General features: G+C 41.8%; 1 protein-coding gene and 1 long non-coding RNA gene across 2 annotated transcripts in view; one reads left to right on the top strand and one right to left on the bottom strand.

Moving 5' to 3' along the window:
- Window positions 1-18812, bottom strand: part of tmem266 (transmembrane protein 266) — a 26544-nt gene extending 7732 nt beyond the window's left edge. Inside the window, exons 1-4 of the mRNA XM_031858229.1 lie at window positions 17764-18812; window positions 16220-16328; window positions 10469-10657; window positions 881-1035 (exon numbers count right to left, since the gene is read on the bottom strand). Of these exons, the coding sequence (XP_031714089.1) occupies window positions 881-1035; window positions 10469-10657; window positions 16220-16233 (358 nt within the window). The 5' untranslated portion in view covers window positions 16234-16328; window positions 17764-18812. The remainder of the gene's footprint in view (window positions 1-880; window positions 1036-10468; window positions 10658-16219; window positions 16329-17763) is intronic.
- LOC116389537 (uncharacterized) lies at window positions 17609-20397 on the top strand. Its single transcript, XR_004213117.1, has 3 exons — window positions 17609-19808; window positions 20017-20052; window positions 20135-20397. It is a non-coding gene; the product is annotated as an uncharacterized LOC116389537 (long non-coding RNA).

Genomic DNA, 20397 nt, shown 5'->3' with positions numbered 1-20397 from the left:
CACACACACACACACACACACACACACACACACACACACACACACACGCACACACAAATATCAAAATGTTCAGCTCTTTAAGGACATTCCTCCTATGACTTTTCTTGTATCAATCTCTTATGCTTTTTGAATTATTAAGCTTTTTGCAATTTTCTTTTGAATGGGATCTCTATGGAGAAAATCTTCAAATCCTCTTAAACTTTAAAAGCTTTCTTCTTCCTCATACTTTCAGCTGCAGACACCATTTCAACTTTAAAATGTTGACAAAACGTTGAGCTATTTACTGTATTCAGCTTTCTCAGTCCTTTTCTGACTTTACAATGGGTGTGTATTGCGCAGCTCAGAGTGCGTGATGTGAAGTGGGGCTTCAGAATATTTCTATTTTGCCACGGATTCCACAATTTTCACTCTTCATGCATAATTTTGGGTAGAAAAGTAGCTAATCGTGTCCTCGTCATAGAAAAATGACTGTGGAATCCAACAGATTTACACATTTGGTACTACAGCCTCTAATTGAGAGGAAAACCAACTATCTGCTCAGACCAATGGTAATTCTTACTTCAAAAAAATCTTGCACAGACAACCGTACAACATTTCTCAATCGCCACTGAAGCCACTTTTTTTTTTTACACTACAGACACAATTTTCACAGGATCTGTTCTTCAAGTCATCCTTCCTCTCCAGTTCTAATATCGGAGCAATAGGAGCTACGCTTATGGGGGTTTTGAGGATTTGTTTGACAGGTGTTTCACAGCTTTATCTCCATGTAAAGGCTGCAGGCACACAGGTGTTTTTGATTGAGCTAATTAGTGAAGCTGAAAAACACTTCCTTATTATATTGATAATCTCAGGTGACTTTACACTCTTTTCTACCACTCACACTGCAACAGCTTGATGTCTATGAGCATCTCCAGGGTTAGCAGCACCACCACCAGAATGACACAGGCCACCAGGAAACAGTTGAAGCCCACCGACAGCAGGCAGACCTGCCACAGCGCTGCCCTTCGCCCACAGCATGGCTTTAGCCAGTTCGACCTGACCAGGGGGAGAGGGGGTGAGAGACAGAGAGGGGAAGAAAATGTGGTTAGAGGAGCTGCGTGTGCAAAGATAAATGGGACTTGTTGCGGTGTTATTTCAAAATGTAATACTGGTACAGAGTGCGCGTCTGACAGGCAGCATGCAAGGCCAAATCAATAAAACACAAGAAACGTCAAGATACACAAATCATGAAGTGTATTCAACCTTGACTTTGCTGTTTTCTATCAGTCAATCTTCTTCTAAATATTTCTCAGCAGAGGGCACTATTCTGCATACAAATTCAGAGCATGCCCGCTAAAATTAATTCACTCTCTTAAATGTGATGGGAAGCATAAATACATGGCACTGAGATGATATATTAGTATGAAGTAATTCATATGAATTCATAATATCCCCCCCCCCTCATAAAACCGTTTATTCTAACCTTTCCTGCAACCCTCCACTTCCCGGTAAAGCTCTCATTTTGTACGCAGTGTAGTCGTCTTACTGTTACAGCCATTCCTTTTTGTTTGCCTATTTTTGGAAATGGATTACATGACATCTGTTGTAATCCAAATTTGAGCATTAAATATTTTGTTTTCTTCCTATCTGAACATGCTTGTGTGTATAAAGCACTAATAGATTTAATTATTGAAATATCAGAACATCTATAAAGGAGGTGATACCTGACTCCGTGGTCTTATCGTCTCTAGATTTATTTTGACATGATACACAACTATAACCTTATAATATAGTTTAGAGTTTAGAGTTTCCTGTGTTTAATTCCCCTCCCTGCTGCATCACTGGGCGACTAGACAGCTCTCTGAGTAAAAACTGGCCAGGTTGCCCATCTGGGCAACTGTTTAGCTAACAACCAGGCTGGTAGTTAGCTCACTGGCTCTACTCTTGTTGTAGCTCTGGAGGACTGAGTAGCTGACCACGTGGTGTAATTCTCTTGGCATGACAGTGGGGCTGCATGTGCACCATCTGGAGGGTGTAGTCGCACCTGGCTGGCTGGCTTTTGAGAGACCATCACTCATAATTCCTGAACCTAGAATGTGTCATTTCTCCCACTGGTTAAGCAGCGACTGCTTTATACACCTGCCTCCACATTGCTATGTATTTTCCATTCGTTTGGAGTGTCCTCGTGTCCCTCTTGTGCCGGCTCCTTGTCCAGGTACATTGGTTCTGAAGATGTGAGTGTCTTACCTGCCTTGAATCCATACCAACTCTCCCCTTCAAGTTCCACCAATCAGAAACTGACTGACTGAGACTCTTGGGGATTTATGGTCAATAAATAATGACACATTTTCAGAGGCACACAGGGCTTTCCCTTCCTGTCACAGCTCTGCATTCCACGCACAAACGAAAGGCAGTAGGTTTCGTAAAAAAAAAAAAAAAAGCCATCTGTCGTGACCTGTCCCCCATAGGAGGAAAGCTACTGGCAATGTCTGTCAGAGGACAAAAGAGGATGCAATTTATTCTACTCTCCTCTTGGTTCAGTTCAATATAAAGAAGGCAAACACAGAGAGGAAGCAGGGTGCAGCTGGTTCAAAGGCATTGGGACTTATCCAAAAGTGAACTGGAGAGAGAGCCAGGGAGGAAGGAGGGGGAGTTGGAGAAGGAAGAATGAGAAATAAAGAACAGAGAAAGATGCAGATTGAGTTGAAGGATAATTCCACTTTATTGACTTCGGCCTTATTTGTCGTAATTTTGGCCTCATCCTCTTGGTTAGTATTACCAATAGGAATGATGGCCAAAATTACAACAGTTTTGCACTCACCAAGTTAATTGCTAAGATTTGTGTACGTGGCAACATTGATTGACAAGAGGTCCAAACAGGCATGAAATACTAACGGTCAGGTATGAGGTTTGACTCCCAAGTTAGCTAAACCTATTTGGAACGAGGGCTGCGACCACTGGTCATTTTCTCAAATAATTGATCAATTGATTAGTCTATAAATGATCAGAAAATAGCAAAAATGTTTGTTGCAATTTCCTTAACCACAAAATTACATTTTCAGATATCTAGTTTTGTCCAAAACCCAAAACCCACTTTATTACGTTAAAAGACGATGAAAAGTATAAAATCCTCATATTTGAGGAGCAAAAAATAAGGGATGTTTGCAACTGTGGCCAACTGTACTCGTACTATGAGGGGTTATCATTGACATTTTGGGCACATTCTGGTTTCTTACAAATGACTTTGGTGAGCAGGAATTATGGCCAAATTTCTAAAAATAATACTAAAATATAATAAAAGTTAACCGTTAACCTCGGCTGTAGCAAAGCTACACATCATCTCCATCCTTCACCAAGGTCAGCAGAGAGGCAGGAACTTGCCCATGTTTTGTCAATGCTCTCCCAGAGGCTAACCGGTGCAGCAACCCTCAGTACCAGCCAAATGCCAACAGATTAGTGGCTCAACGCCTGCAACCAAGAGGTGGTGGAGGGTAATGGTATCATTAGCAGATACCATGGAGACTCCCAAGCACCGATTTGTTCCCAAGGAACAATGTCAAACCCCATCTGCCAGTGGAGGAGAGCCAAGAAAAAGAAACATTTACCTAAAGACACGCCGAACACACAGTCATCGCACATTTATGGACCATTATTTAGAAGACGGAATGAGCAGCACACACACCAAGAGACACCTCACTTACCTTCAGGACTGAAAAGCACGATTCAACTCATACTGTGTGGAATAATTCATTCAGACCTCTCCCACGAGCCAGGCAGAAAAGGTATTAATTTAATAAACCTGGAAAGAAAAACCCTGTCTGGAAGCAGAGTAAATGGCAGTGATGGATTACTCCATGCTCGAAAACTTAATTTTAGGAAAATCACTTTAAACTTTGAATGCTGAGTACCTGAAGTATTTATGAGAAAGTGAGGCTGCTTCAGTGGTGGAGCAAGTCAAGGAAGGACATCCCCTCACTCTCTCCCAGGGTCACGGTATGTGCGGATCAAATAGGCAATACCTTTAGGGTAATGCACAAATATGTGTGTGCACAGGCAAACATCACACGCACGCATGCCTGCATGTGCACGCACACACACACACACACACACACACACACACACACACACACACACACACACACACACACACACACACACACACACTGTTAAGAGCAATGCGTGGAGGAAATTAGAGATTTAAGTTGGCATGTGTTGTGGACAGGTTCATAAAGACATCCAACAGGCCAGCAGCTGCAGTGCTGAGGGAAAATCGAAGTGGTCTCGACAGCAGTGCAGAGCGAGGGGATTAGATCATGAGACCGGTCAATAATGGCCTCAGATGGAAGTGAAGGCATGCTGTACATCACATCGGCTGCAGCGGGCCCTTGCAGCCGAATGGCCAGGCTCAACAGAGTTGACAGAGACGTCAGGCAGAGTGACTGGCGCAGAGGAAGGTGTCTGGTCGCTCTGTTGGGCCCATTCACACAGACGGTACAGAGCTTTGGCTCCAGCCCCAGCTAAGTAACTCTCACTGAGGTGGGGAGCCTATCACAAGGTGCATTTATTTCATTAAACTGTCTCCTGTAATTGAGACACAGTAAAATACAAAGTAAAGCCATTAGATAGTAGTTAAATGGAAATTAAATCAGAGAGGCGGTGCTCTGTTTGTGTGTTTGTGAGTTAAGAGATTGAGTGAGAGAAAACGGAAAGGCTGCAAAGGGAAAAATTCATTGAGAAGTAATGAGTCTCAAAGACTCTATCAACTCATCTGAGGTATTGATTGAAACACACACACACACACACACACACACACACTTACACACAAGCAATGAACAGATGCAAATACCAACCTCTCCCTCAGAATGTTTGCAAAGGAAAGCCTAAAATAGTGTCGCTCTGAACGACACTGCTGTGCAAGGCCTCTAAATAATTGATTGCAACTCTTGATTGATGTCTTGATTGCACATTTACAACAGAGCACATTTTCTCAGTGATAAACTCCAGAACATTAGGCTACAGACCTGTCGCAGCCCTCACACAATTAAATTTGCTTCCAAAATGATTAATCATGCTATGAGTCTAAACACAAATCTTTACATGGCCTAGACATCTTCTCACTGTGCCTTGTGGCCATCCATTCATTTATTCAAGCACACCTAACATTTTTACTTTTGTTGAAAAAGATGTACATTTTTAGAGGCACTTTTTTGTCAAATTTGTCACCTCAATGAAGTAGTTCCTATCCTATTTGGCCCTTGCCATGATACTACTTGACTCAAGTTTTCTGTCTCCTATCAATTACTCTCTCTCTGCACTGATAACTACATAGTCTTGTGGTTCTCCAGTACAAACTTCTACCAATTCACACCAATCTGCTGAACTCAGCAGGCTCAGGCAGGGGAAAATGGACCACAACTGTGCGCCTGCAGGCTATTGAACAGCTGAGGCCATTCAGGCTCAACATTAGACTTGCTCCTTGACTTACTTTATACATTTGAAAGAGGCATTTCTTTTAATCCCTGATATATGCATTTTTTCTCACTCAAGAGCTTATGTTTCCTGAGAAAGCATAGGTGGGGCATCTGACTAGATTGCTTAAAAATCAAGACAAGTGCCAGCATTGGCTCTAAATCCTTTCCTGTGTAACCACTGCTGAGTCATCTGTGTTATCACAGCCAAAAGAGGCAAAGAAGCCCAGAGAGGAAAACCAGCTAAGCAATAAATATGCTGAACAAACTGAAGTTATCATAGGTAATCAATTGCACATTTTACTTCCGCGTCTCATCGCTATTAATCTCTTACAGTCTCACGCCTGGGGAATCAGCAAACACTTTTGCTGTAAATTGACAAATCAAATAAAAAAGCCTAATCAATTACAGATGCTATGAACACATTTTAGGCTTTAGCATTCCCTGTGAGTAGGTAAACTTTTTTTTTTTTAACTTCTTTTGAAAATTCAGGCAGCTTTCCAGTATAAGCAGCCCTTTCCATTGGTTTCCAAGCGCGATCAGCTATCATCTCTGCACTCCTTGCATCCAACTCCATGGTACAACCTAGCAGAGGGAACTCTGAGCTGGTCTTCGCCAGAGAAATGGGCCACAGATACTGAGCAAATGGAGATGGCTGGGGCTCCATGTGCAGAGCAGCAGACAAGCTGTCCCTGATAAATGGGTTTTCACCAGGACACTTGATCTCTCTCGCTCTCAGCCTAAAAAGCAATCTCACACTTTGCATGTCTGTGAATATTAACAAACCCTCAAACCCTGCACTCAAATGTCATCTATTGTATCGCACATGGTGCCAGGCAAGAGAGCCAATTTGATGGAGAGGACTGTTCCTCTTTGGGTTTGAAATAGAGTCGGGGGGTGGGGGGAAGAAAAGCCTGTTCTTTTTTCTGACATCCATCAACACAGAACAGGTAGTATAGCTGTGGTTTCAAAGCCCCATGAAATATTGCTGTTGCCAAGATTCATACTAGACTCTGGCAAAGGTCCGTCACTGCTATTTTCTACAGTCTAGATTTATTTATTTATTCCATTATACTTAAATCTTGAGTATTGTCAACCTAGGTGTGATTATGTGCATATCGACTGCTTTATTAATGCATTTTAGTGATTAGAACTTTATTTCATATGGGAAGTCTGAGTACTGTTCAGCAATGTCTAGGTAACTCTAGGCTGGTCTGGGCTCACTACTGCTTATCTAATACCCAACATTTCACCAAACACTGTATTAGCTAACTGTGGCTGTCACCATGCAATGAGGCACAGGGTTAATCCCACAACACCGTCCAACATGAACAGATAGGACACTCTTCAAATGGATCCATTTCCTTATGACCTGCAGTCGGCAGCTTTGTGAATGAAAGTGTGGAGGAGGGTCTTCCTTCCTCCATCCTTCTCTTCATTTCCTCCACCTCCCCTGTCCTCAAGTTAAAATCAGCAGGTTGACCCTTATGAACCATATGTCATTACAGCAGTGCCTCACACCTCTCAGCTTGGCCCCTGGAGATCAACGGCATATGCTACTGCTGCTGTGGGCAGCAGGCTGATCTGGAGATGATAACCAAGGACAACTGCAGGATGTGAAGCACGGGGTCTCGAGACTGGGGCCAGGCAGGGAGGTGCGGTCATGATTAAGGTGGAAGAAAATCTCACCACAGCACCTTACTACTTTGTTCAGACCAGTAAAATTGAATTGCATTCACAAGGGCAGTGTATAAAAAAACAGCAACACAGATTTATCATGATTCAAGTCCTCCGAGTATGCTGTGATCCTCAACATATTCTGAAATGACTAAAGAACGGAGTTCCATCAATTATCTTTTCCATTATCTTTCACAGTTTTTCCTGTTCAGCGTCGCGGGCTGGAGCCGATCCCAGCTGACATTGGGCGAAAGTCGGGTACACCCTGGCCAAGTCACCAGACTATGGAAGGGCTTACATACAGAGACGGACACACTTTTACGCTCACATCCACACCTACAGGCAATTTAGATTAATTAAACTAAGCTCCATCTCTTTGGACTGTGGGAGGAAGCCGGAGAACCTGGAGAGAACCCACGCTACCACGGGGAGAACATGCAAACTCCACACAGAAGGCCCGTCTAGCCCAGGAATCGAACCCCAGCCCCTCTTGCAGGGTGCTATCTACCACACCACCGTGCAGCCCTGGAAGCCATAGAAGGGAGTTATTGGTGACAAAACTAATTTTTGGCAATTGAAAATGACCTGTGATTACAACAACAGATGAAACAGATGCATACTCCATCATGTTACTTCCAAAAAGAGTGACTTTGTTTATGCTTTGCGCACACACAAACAGCTATTGTCACTAACACTAATTACACACGTCTATTAGATCTATTATGTTGGTTAGGTTGCTACAGTTTAATCAATACAGTAACATGACAAAGCATTCAAATCCACTTAAAAAGCTAATATTCTGTAGTTTGCAACAACATTACCCATTATTTAAAAAGACAGCTTTTAAATGATACAAATGAGACACTACTTAAGCGATTAAAGGTGGATGTGAAATTACCCTAATCTTGGACTTTCCAGCAAGTTCTGTAGAAGATGGTACTGCCAAAATCTATTAATATCTCCATCCAGCTCACTACTGCATAGAATCTGCAAGGACTGCGTGTGCCCCTTGTAGACCGCAAGAACATCCACCTCCTACATAATCGCCCACGCCTCCTGATAAAGAGCCACGAGGAGCTGCCATGCAGGACTATATGCGCACCTCTGGTGTGTATTATTTAGCTCATTTTTTCACAACCATATGTAACAAAATAAAACCAAGGCCTCACCATCGAAATATTTAGGAATGATCTCTTACTTATCCCATCACTGACCATTGATATAAAGCTATTCCTTTCACCTTCATGCTTTTCCTTTCACCATGTCCAGATCCCAACCAAAGCCCTGACCAGAGGTCAATATAAACTTTACGAACTAAAAAATAATTATATTTATCATCAAATGGAAATCAGTGCTCACCTGCTCATATATCTACAACCACAGGATAGAGTCACGTCCACAAAATGAAATAACTAAATATGAAAAACCTTCTCAGGAATGTAAGTCATTGTAGCTTGAGGAAACAAACCTGCTAATCATCAAAATAAATGCCCAAAGTCACTGCAACAAAAATAAAGTGGGTATAGATTCTTGTACACAATCATTTACAAAAGTGCTAAAATTAGCCTGCAGAATGCAGGGGAGTCTCCGTGATGACACATTCAGATAAACAAGAGCAAAATAGTTTACAGAGCAAAGTAAACCAGCTAGTTCATTGCCTTGCCATTAGGGCCTCTGTGTCATTCCACTGATGTTACACACATGAATCACAAAGGCAGCCAGATTCTGTGGCGACAAGCTGGCTCTGTTGCTTTTTCCAAGAGCGCTTCCAAAAGATGAACGTGTGAATGAAACCGTGATGACAGGTATGTCTTGGAATGCCTGTGACCTGAAAATCGTGAATTCCAATCTAAAAAGCTCACTGAGCATACTGCAACATTCACTTGGGTGTCAGATTGCATGCTGTTTTCACTAGTCTGCTTCCTGGACTCTGAGGAAGGTGTTTCTCTGCTAAGAATGAATGTCGACTTACTTTTCAAGAATATTCACATTGTTGACTTGATGAATCCCTCAGAGACATGTCTTGACACTGCATGACTTTTCCACTGCAAGATGCCAAATTCCAGGTGACCAGGGTGTCATATGGTGCTGTGTGAGAGTGCCCACTGTGATGATAATTGAGCTGGGATGCCAGATCCTGCCCTCTGCTGTGGCATTGCTATGTACGCATTTTCTGCCCTTTTTGTGAGCAAGACGAAGTGAGGAAGCTATGAAGTACTATGAGAGAGTGGGTGTTTGGGACAGGACCCATCTGTCCCTGCCCTCTGTCCCACAGAGCCATCGGCCCGGACCGGGCCAGACCAGGCAAAGTCCAGCCGGACATGGTCAGCTGACACACCGGGGCTTGGATGGCGAAATGGCGGATGCTCTAATTAAGCTTATGCTGTTTGACGAATTTCTCTGCATGGATGCCAGCATCACAGCATGCCAAAGGGTTGTGAGTCACGCTTCCTGAGTGGAGAGCCACGGACACTTGCTACAGGGGTGCTCCAACAGGGGCGTGTCCTATCCTGAGCGTACTGAGCCTGCAGCATGGTGATAAGAAAACAACACAAACCCTGGACAAGCAGGCCTCATGGACAGAAACAGCACCGCCACAGGGCTCTGACATTTCAGGAAAGCTATGGTGCTAACAACACTCTTTGTTTTCTGCCAGAAATCGACATTATAAACAGAAGCCTGTCTGGTAGTGAGAAATTGCTGTGTCATTGAGCTGAAATGAACACATCAGTGGAGACATTGTCCATTTAACATGGTGACACTAATAAATTCATAGCCAAATATCCTCGACTCACGGACTCTAATATAAAATGAGGGGTGATTCACTACGCCAGGTGTAATTACCATGTGCAATAACGAGCAATGGGAGAGGGATGGCAGAGCTTTTCTCTGCCAGGGTAGATTATAGATTGTGGTAATTGCGATTCTGCCTTCATTATGGATGTAGCACTTTCCCGCAACATCCCCAACACCATATTTCTAGTATCTTCTTATGATGGCCAACATCAAGAACATCAATCAATATGTAATTACACTTTGGGCTTTTTAGTATATAAATTAATTACAGAAAGATTTCATTGATAATCATGCTACTCATTTTATTTCCAGCGTCCTTAAAATGTATGATGTTTGATATGCTTCAAACGATGAAAGAGTTCACTGTTATTGAGCTTCACAATCCTTGAATGCAGTCCCTCTTTTTCTACACGACCACACTCAAGTTGCTGTTTCAGGCTAGCCAAAACCTCTCACAACTAGAGGTTGTTTTACTGGCTGTGGTCAAACTACTATAAAGCAACAACAGAAAGTGAAGGGTGCTGTCGAGGTGTATTTGTGGTACGTACCCCTCTCTGTTGTCCTCTTCGTCTGGGTTCGAGATGAGCTGGGATCCAGCGAGGGATATGTCCAGGGCGGCCAAAGGCAAGTCTCTGTAGGCGAAGCTGACCAGCTGGACAGGCGCCATGCACTGGTTGTCCTCCTCCACCTGCTGGGAGATCACCTCCAGCTCCGAGGCTCCGGCCTTGGGAGGAGCCCTGTGGTACACACACACCACAACCAGAGCAACATCAGAGTCATGTATAATTTGTGAGTGTCATGTTTAACTCGGTATACTTTAGCTAATGTTTTTTTTCTGCAAAGGCAGTACAGTGCAAGGTTGTACGGAAGTGTGTTGTTTATTTGAATTAACCAGTGCACCCACTTGGGAAATGCTCCAGATAGCAGAGTGTGATAATAACTACTGGGACTATGCTTCATTTTGATGAATGAAAACACAAACATGGTGTGAAATACCTTGTTTGCAGTGTTTTCTGGCGCGCTCAACAAGGGCACATTTACCTGGCAAGTGATAACAAGCTGATCTACATTTCTAAAGGCAGACTATGAAGTGAAGTCTCAATCCACAGTAAATATGGCAATTAGCATTCTCCGAATAAGGAAATATTACCATTAACAATATATCAACTTAAACGACGACTCATGTATACTTTACATTCTTCATTGATGTTTGGAATGATTGCTATTCATCACTACAGACTGAAACTCAAACTTGAAACTTGCTTGAGATGAATGATCATTACAATGAAGAATTTGATGCATTTGCCTTTTCACCAGCAGCTACCATTTTGAAAACTCTCTGTGTGTACTCAAGGATCCTCCAACACCTGATATTTCAGAATTGGTTGCCATTTAAACTGGCACTCTTTTTACAGCATTCACTCTCCAGCATTTTCATTTCTGTAAACATTGTGCGACTACTGAATAGTTAAGACAGAATTACCAGTTAATAAAATGACTAATGACATGCCTGTTTTCACTGATGGCTTACCTAAGTTTATATTTGACAGAATAATGAAATTAATGGAAACCAATGGCTGCTGGAAATCAATATAAAAACCCATAGCACGTGTCAAGACATGCAAAACTAGCAGCATCATCTTACAATTTTTTTTTTTTTTTAAATGGGCTAAATTACATTGGAGTGCACAAAAAAAAACTTGTTTCAGCTTTGTTTTCCATTCACTGTATTTTCTTTGTGAGGTTTGTTATATTCAGCAGAACCAGACAAAGTGTCATTTTATCTGCCATTGAGGTCCTGAAACTTGAATGCGTGGTGAGGACTATGATCCTTCAAGCTCAGCCAATAGCGGACAAGGAGAAGTCACCTTGGAACAGGAGTCTCAAAGGGCTTGGCAGCTGTCCCAGTGCAGCCAGCGTGGAGACATCAATAACTCCAGTGCTTAACAGTGGAGGAAGGCCTTGATTACACGACAAGGGAACAAAGGCCATTGGCTTGGTGAATTCTACAACCTCTGAGCTGGAGGTGAAACTGAGTGGGAGGAGACAGTTAGTAAAGATCACTGAGCAGACCCACCTTCCAGTTAAATGTTAATTTAGGCAGGGCAGGAAAGGAATCTAGGTCTTTTTCCTGACTTACTTCTTGACTAATAGTGGTGCAATGGACTCTTTTGAAAGGTTATTTTGTTATTCTCACACAAAAACAAGAATCACTTGAACTATATCAACTTAAAATGGCACAATAGGACGATGGAACACAAACTCTTTTTCTTGTGTCCTCACTACATTAAATGCCTTGCCCTTCTTCTTTTCGCTATGCGTATCCTGCTAGATGTGTTGTTTAGCCTGAGGGTCAAACGGCCATATATTTACATGCACGCCACAAAACCCAGTGTTATCTGTGGACTTGGCACCTCTGACCAACCGCAACAAGGACGCTAATCCGTCATGACACACACAAACTGTTCAGTGCATCAAAATCACATTTCCAGACAATCACAGAGTGGGCCAGGAGCCATTATGTGCAGAGCCCAGTGGAGTGGCTGGTTGCCATCCTGGGGAGGGAGTGGAGGCTTCACATCTGAACACCACCCTTCAACAATGCAGGCAAGGACAGCCAGTAGCCTGCTAAAGGCTGTGATCTTTTCAGAGGCCTGTGATATTAGCAACGCCAAGAGGACGCAAAAAGGTTAACATAGAGCATGCATGGCTTGAGGGGAAATCTCGTATAGATATCCCATATAGAATAAGTGCTAAGTCTCATCATGAAGCCCAAAAGGCTCAAAGAATATGCTTCTACGCGAGCTAATGTTACTAAAGGTCTGGTCACTATAAATCACCATGCAGTGATCAACACATATATAAAAACCGAATAACACCCTGCATTCAGAGAGACTGCCCAGTAACATATTTCTTGAAAATACATACAAGAGCGCCTTTTTTCACTAGGGCATCTTCAATAGGAATATCTTCACTGCAATACTCAGTGGTTCCATAGATCTGGAGTTTAAATGAATCTCACTTGTAATCTGTTCTAGCCTCCGTTTTTTGCAGCAGTCTGTGAGAAAGGTACTCAAATACCGCTTAAGTCCAATATTGCTGAACTCAACAGAAAGTGAAACTATATTATATATTTTTACTCTGAATGCTAACATCAGCGCACACAAAGGAGGTTCAAATGCAGAATAAGACACATCAGGAGGGAATATGTTAACTTTCAGGGCTGTAGCTGTGGCTGTGTTAACTGTTATTCACAACAGAGTGTGTTTACAGTAATATGTAAAGTTAAGACTAGACTAAAACCAATGTTCAATTAATCTTTTTTTTTTTTTTTTTAAATGCCTCATGAATGTGTTCAAGTAATGTTATTTAGTATTTTCCTTCTTACTTTTTGATATGTGGTTAAGACAAGTTTGAAATGACTGACATCTGCACCCAACTTTTCTCTGTGTTGTATTGGCAGATAATAGTCTTTTGGGGTAAAAGGCAGTTGTGGCGAGCGGGAGTTGTCTTTCGCTCAAATTCCCTACAATTGCTGTAAAAATATAACCGACATGTCCTACACACAGCCAGTCAACCTTCAGCACTCAGGTGTGACTATACAAAGCAGCTATACAACTTTCTTTGGATAAATAACTGTTAATAAAGTCAAACTAAACATTGACGACAGCTTATGTTCATTATAATGTGATGCATAACACAGGACAACAGGTGATATGAGATTGATGCCTGTCACTTTATATCTCAAATCACCTATTCTGAGCAATACATTCTCTGCTGCTGTCCCTTCAGTGGATTTTAAACTGCCTTCTCAGCATGAACTGGTGGTTTGCAGAGGGCATCGGTATCATTGTCATTCTGAGTTCTCACTGCCACGGTATTTCTGGCCAGCTGTCGACATCCCAGCTGCTCTTTCTTACCCAATACGTTTGTATACCGACACTTGGCTACTACTTGGCGCACAGCAATTCACTGCCCTGATATGACCAGGAAAGCGGAACCAATGGGCCAAATCACTTATATGGGCACCGTCCAGATTTCCCAGCAGCAGCCCTGACAAAAGCTTCCGACACACTGGTACATTTGTAAGATCGGATCTTTTAGGCAATGCCTGCTCTTTCAAAGTTCAAGGGCAAATTACAGCAGTTCACAATTCCACTGCATCAATGAAGAGTGAATGTGTTTTGTTAGTCTTTGGTGTTTTCTTTGTACTGTTAATAGAGAAAATGCTTCAGCTGTCGTTTTATGTCCGTATCACCTCAATGAAAGTAAAGCCTGAAATATTAAGATTTACTCTGCAGACATCCCAACAGCAGCATTCAAGTTATGTTGGATATGGACACACAGTAACACTTTAAAAGGGTATTATTATTCATTATTCTATATTTTTCTTATTGTCCAAAAAATCCTTTAAAAAGGCCATCACAGACTAACAATGTGTTAGTCCCTCCCCTGCTTTTGGCACCCAGCCCCAAATTCATCAATTCCCACTGAAAAGGTAAGTCTTAAAAACGGGTCACAAATACATAGTTTGAATTAAAAAAGGGGCAAAGTCATTTCCCAAAACAGCATGGCACCATTGTTTTTTTTACAAAAGTTAATCAGACTGGAGGAATGATGCATTTTTTGGGGACTATTTTCAGCCTATAGGATTAATACACATTTAATGACTCAAAATAAACTACAGTGCCCAGGTTCATCATGATGGAGAAACAGCGTGGCTCAGTAATGTGTTTTTAATAGTTTTTACAATGGAGGTCTACGGCACAGAGGAATAAAAATACATTACAGTCTATCAGGTTTTAGCTACAGAGACAATATTTGTTCATAGGAACAGATAAATGTTGGTTTTGGTCATTTCATGGGATTTGTTTACAATAAGAAAAATATATAGAATATTGCCAAAATTATTCTTTAAATCATGTCATTTTCAGATTTAATGTATTCTCTTAAAAAAGGGAATCTGTGTTTCAAAAAGACAATATTATGTTTGAGTAAGATGAAATAACATTATACCTAACAAATGTATGTATTTAAAAACTTCCACTCAACAAAATGTTAAAACGTGACACATAGCCTAAATATTTAATAGTTAAGACTCTTATTAGGCCAAAAAATGTATTTGAATGAAATAAACATTCAACAATTTTTATCAGATTTTATTCTAGTGATTGCCTAGGGGCCTTCATTATAGAGGGAAATTAAGAGCAGCAGGACACTGGATCATGTGACGCAGAGGTTAGTTACAGTGAATCTGACCCTTTTTAAGGCTGCTGGGCTCCTCAGGGTGAGCTGTTTGCTTTGTTGTTGTTTTTTACAAACAGCTCCAAAATGGACAAACAGGAAGAGCACTACCTCATCTTTCTTTGTATACCATTTTTTTTTAAATGTATACAGACAGACATAAATATGTAATTTTTTTTAATACATAGTTGTGTGAAAAATGCAAGATAAATCCCTTCTAATTTGTTGTGTTTGAGCATCTAATAATTTCCCCATCCCGCCTCCCACTGTTTCCACAGCAGAGATGCTACAGGGCTTCAGAGAGAGGGAGAGAGAGAGAGAGAGAAAGAGAGAAAAAGGTGATTTACAGCAGCAGCAAGTCAAGAGAACAGGGGTGAAAATAACTCCAAAGACCTTTCTCTGCATGAGAGTTTCCCATCTGTCACAGACAGTCACTGTAATTCAGCGGCATTAAATCATGCCTTTGTACTACTAACCACTCAACACATCCTCTATATTATCTGCTTACAGATGTTTTGCACCAACGTTCTTCTTCAAATGGAATCAACTGCACTAATCTGCTGGTTTAAGGCCCGGACAGAGCTGGTTGGAAGCAGCACCCTGTGCCTTTAACCAAAAGATACAGCTGACTGAACCCATTTTCCATTCACTGTACTCCACTCCACTCCACTCCCCCTGCTCCCTTTTTTCCCTTCTCTTAGCCCCAACCGTGGCCGTCATCAGAATGCAGGGTCTGTCCGGAGGACCACACACAGAGTAATTATTAATAAGAGAAGATGACAAGTGAACATCCCTCCTGAATGCTAAGAGATGCCAGCGGAGACTGGAGATGGCCAGCCAATTCCTCCCTCTGGACGCTGGAAGAGGCTCCGCTTTTTCACGCTGAAGCCACTTGCATGAGGGTCATGAGAATATGCAGGTCCCATCCTGCTAATCGCATCCTTCCATGCTGAGATGCCCTTTGCATAAGACTGCGTGTTCATAAATAGAGATTTACGATTTCACACTCTCTCAGACACGGTTTCAAACAAGGCTCTGGTGGTTGTTATACTCACTGGTGGTTGCTCATGTTGAGGTCTTGTTGCTGCAAATAGACGTCCACACTAAATGACCCCAAGTGTGAAATGTGATTTCACCACTGCAGAGACCTGGCTCATACCACACCTATAGAAAATATAAAAGAACAGTGTGATTACTACGAACAAAGGAAATTATGAAGCAAATTATGGGCAATCTCCAACCGCTGAGCAAGATTGTGAGATACGATTGGAAGCTTCAGAGCAACTGCTGTTTCCAAGGTCAAGGATGAACATTTAATCTCAGAATCATGAAATATCTATACAGTTATGCAGTACAACACAAATGCATGCAAAATGATCAATGAAGTATCTATGATTATGCTGTTCCTGAAGGCGCCCTGTCCTAACTTCAGCTTTAGCTATGTTCAACTATTTTCCTGGGGAGCACTAAACTGTAAAGGATTTTAAATCTCCTCCAAAATACGCTCAGCTCCGTGAATCAGGGACTGAGGAACATCACACCTCTTGCATAGCAAGTATAGCAGGATGCTAGCTCTTTGTGCCACGGGATAGAGAGCCATTGATGTCAAAGTCCGTTCAGTGAAAGCCCACTCCAACTGCTTTGCAGGGAACAGACATGACACGAGCTGACAGGAAAATCCCAAATGCATAGTTACTGCTCAACACGTAATGTCCATTATTACAAACAAGCCCAGTTCTCAGTGTTGCAATGTAAAAGGAACACTGAAACCAGCTGTCAACAAGAGATGAAGTTATGACTGCAATGCTTATATATTTGCATCATTGTTCACACCTTCGTGACTTACACCATATTTCATGGATTCAGAGAAGCGTGTGACACACAGAGGCACAGTGAAAGCCTTCAGACATGGAGAGGTGAGGAGTCAGCATTCACAGCCGCAGCAGACCACAGCAGAGTAATGTAGTGAAGCACAGCAGATTAAATGCTACTCAGGATAAATCAGCACAGGTCATTCAAGGGCTGAGAGTGACACTGTTTCACTGCAGCACCCAACACATGTGGTCTCTTGCATTATACTCAGGAAAAAATATATTGATCTGGCGATCAGATGAGCTGAAAGTCACACAGCCAAAACACTTAACAAGGTGCTTGCCTTTCTATAAGGAGAAGCTAAAGGCAAGCGGCATCAAAGATTGTTTCTGGATGTAATTTACTGCAGAGCAAAGTATTTCTGGAGACGAGTAAATCACAGTACCAGAGAGATTGAACTTCACAATCATCATCTTGAGCTGCCACTTATTACAGTAAGTGATTCATCAGCGGAGGTGGCTATCCACAAAGACAATTTTTACTATTATATTTCACAGAAACAAGCACGGTGGGCCATTTCTGCAATTCACCTAATCAAAGTGTATTTGCAATAATTTCCCACCAAGTCGTAGCTCCATTAACAGTTATGGTGCTGTAACATTTTCCCACTGTGCTTAAAGGCCACACGGTCTCATTCTTGTTCAAAATCAACACAAATGCATCAACCAGCCTGCGCGCTTTTAAATCAACACCGACTCGAAAAGAAACACAGAAAAGACGCACTAACCTCGCATGTGTTCTACATTGTGTTAAGTGCGGTCGTGACTCCTTCGCCCTCGCAGTGATGTTGGTAATATCTCCCTTCTCGCCGATAATGATGATCGGTGTGAGAGAAGCTCCGATCTTGCTGTGTGTAGGCTGCGATTCCCCTGAAATGTGCGTTGGCCAAGCACCCGTATCGCCTCTCAGAAGACAGCGCACGACGAAAACACCTACTCCGGACTGAAAGCAGCATCCTTCAGCGGAGACGACGACGGCTGTTACTGAATCGGGGAGATAACGACATCTTCGGAGGGAGGCATGATGTGCTTGCGGGGCTTCCCCCACAATCACACCAGGGACTCCATGTGCCCGATAATAAGAAGAAGAGGTTCACTATCGGGAGCTGTCCAGGTGCTGAAAACGGGATTCCAGGGGGCTACAGATGTGTGACGAGCAGCGAACGTCAACGCGAAGGATCTGCACACACAGTAATATCTAATGTATCATATAAGTAGTTAAGATTCCTGTTAAGAGCCTGCAGACATTCCTCTTTCTATGCCACCCTAGAAGCGTCGATGTTGAAAAACACTCTCGCTTCACTTCACCTCTTGAGATTCAGAGTTCCTCGCGATAACAACCCATCCGCACGAAAAGAAGAAAAAAAAGAATCACTAATACTCAGTGACCTCGAGTGTTTCTGTGGTGTGTTTACGACCAAGTCTGTTGTATTGTCATTTATCGGGCTGCAGCGTCACTGCGATATTGACAGTTAGCCTTGCTGAGATATTTTAGTTCTTAAAAAAATGTAGCGCAGGCATTAGGCCCTGGAAACGCATGAAATAAAGGATAAGCGGATAAAAGAATGGCAACAACATATCTGCCTTGTCATTGTTTTCAATGAATGTGCTATCACTTTCAGATAATTTACCCTTTTATGAACCATCATGAAAAGGTAAAGCCTTTTGGATATACAGTATATATATATATATACACACACACAGGAGGAAGGGTTGGTTGTACTGTTGTCCTCAATTCCTCAATTCCCACCGACTCGTATATTCTCCTGCTGTGACAATAGGAGCCTTTTTGTATTCCTGTTTTATTATGTGTTCTTATGGGCAAGCCTGGTTTACACTGTATTATTTACGAGTAAAATTAAATTACTATAAAGATAAGATTTTACATACTAAACATGATCAGTTAAAATATGATCCATTGGTACTGACTAAAGTGGTAGTTAAAAAGTAGTTACAATTAGCTCCATCTTGACCAAAGACAAGATCAAAGTAAGACTTAGATACAGTATTAATATATAAATGATAATGATTAAATAGTAATATAACACAGTGTAGCCACTCTGCATTATGAATCTTTTAATTTTTCCTTTAAGTAGATTCAGTTGCCAATACTTCTATACTTTTACTTGTAATTGAGTATTCTCATATGTGGTATTACTTTTACTTAAGTTAATAACTTGAATAGTTCATCCACCACTGGAAGGCAGTGAACAATTAAAAATGACAGTTGATGAGTCACCTAACGGTTCCGGACAGTAATTATCTGTCTGACGGAAGTGTTCATAGACTACTAAAACGTTGCATGATTCCATTCATGCCTTCTTTGCATACCAGTCATTCAGTTGTTTCTTACCAAACCCAAACACGCTGAGCTCACATGCACAACAGGTGATTTGCTCAGTCATCCTCGCATGATGCAACTAAAAGAACAAAAACAAAATATAATGTAGTCAGTCTTAATCTGATGTCAGCTCTATTGCTCTCACGACATTAAATGACACCACTTATCACACACACACACACACACACACACACACACACACACACACACACTAACAAATGACCTAATCAAGTAGTATCCTGACATTTAGCTTGCCATTCACAATGTGGACAAACTGCAATCCCAACATTTTTTTGGGGCGAAGGGAGGAACACGCCCACATGACAGCATCTTCAGGTAAAACAAGAAGCAGTTCGGTGGTATCATGAAGCGTCACTATGACTCACCTCTGCAACCTGCTCTAACTACCAAAAGCCGGGATTTCACGAGCTGGTAAGGACAGACTTTTGATCGATTTCAGTCATGGTGATGATATATTCCTCTCACAACGCAACATTAGTTCATGACACCTTTCAGACTTAAGAAACTGTTCGTATATGCAACAGCTTTGCTTTCACTATTGGCATCTGAAACTTCTGGTTTCCTCAGTGGTGAGAAATTACTTCCTTTTCTCAAACACAAATGTTTCTTGTGTTTGCAGGAAACAGCTCGAAAACAACATTCCAAATGATGGCAGGTAAAAACAAAATCATTTTAAGAAGCGATTATTCAGCCACGTTAAAACTATCATTCCTGAAATATTGTTATTATGTCTGTAGATCATGGAGAACTTTGTAATGGGCAGGAAGCCACCTATTGCATGAACGGAGGGACATGCTATAAAATAATTTCTATGAATACACTGTCCTGTGTGTAAGTAAAAAAAAATTCAATTGTCCTTAACTTTTACGTTGGAATATCTGTTGATGTCACCAGATGGCGGTATTGCTGACAAATGTCCTTGTATCTTAAACCAGGTGCAATGCAAATTACAAAGGCAGCCGATGTGAGCAGTTCCAGCTCTTCAGCTCTAACCCCGATG

The sequence above is a fragment of the Anarrhichthys ocellatus genome, unplaced genomic scaffold (genome assembly GCF_004355925.1).
Source record: "Anarrhichthys ocellatus isolate YVR2014 unplaced genomic scaffold, GSC_Weel_1.0 scaffold2, whole genome shotgun sequence".
Lineage (NCBI taxonomy): Eukaryota > Metazoa > Chordata > Actinopteri > Perciformes > Anarhichadidae > Anarrhichthys > Anarrhichthys ocellatus.
Note: the sequence above shows the minus strand (reverse complement) of the source record. Positions and strands in the feature narration are given on the sequence as shown.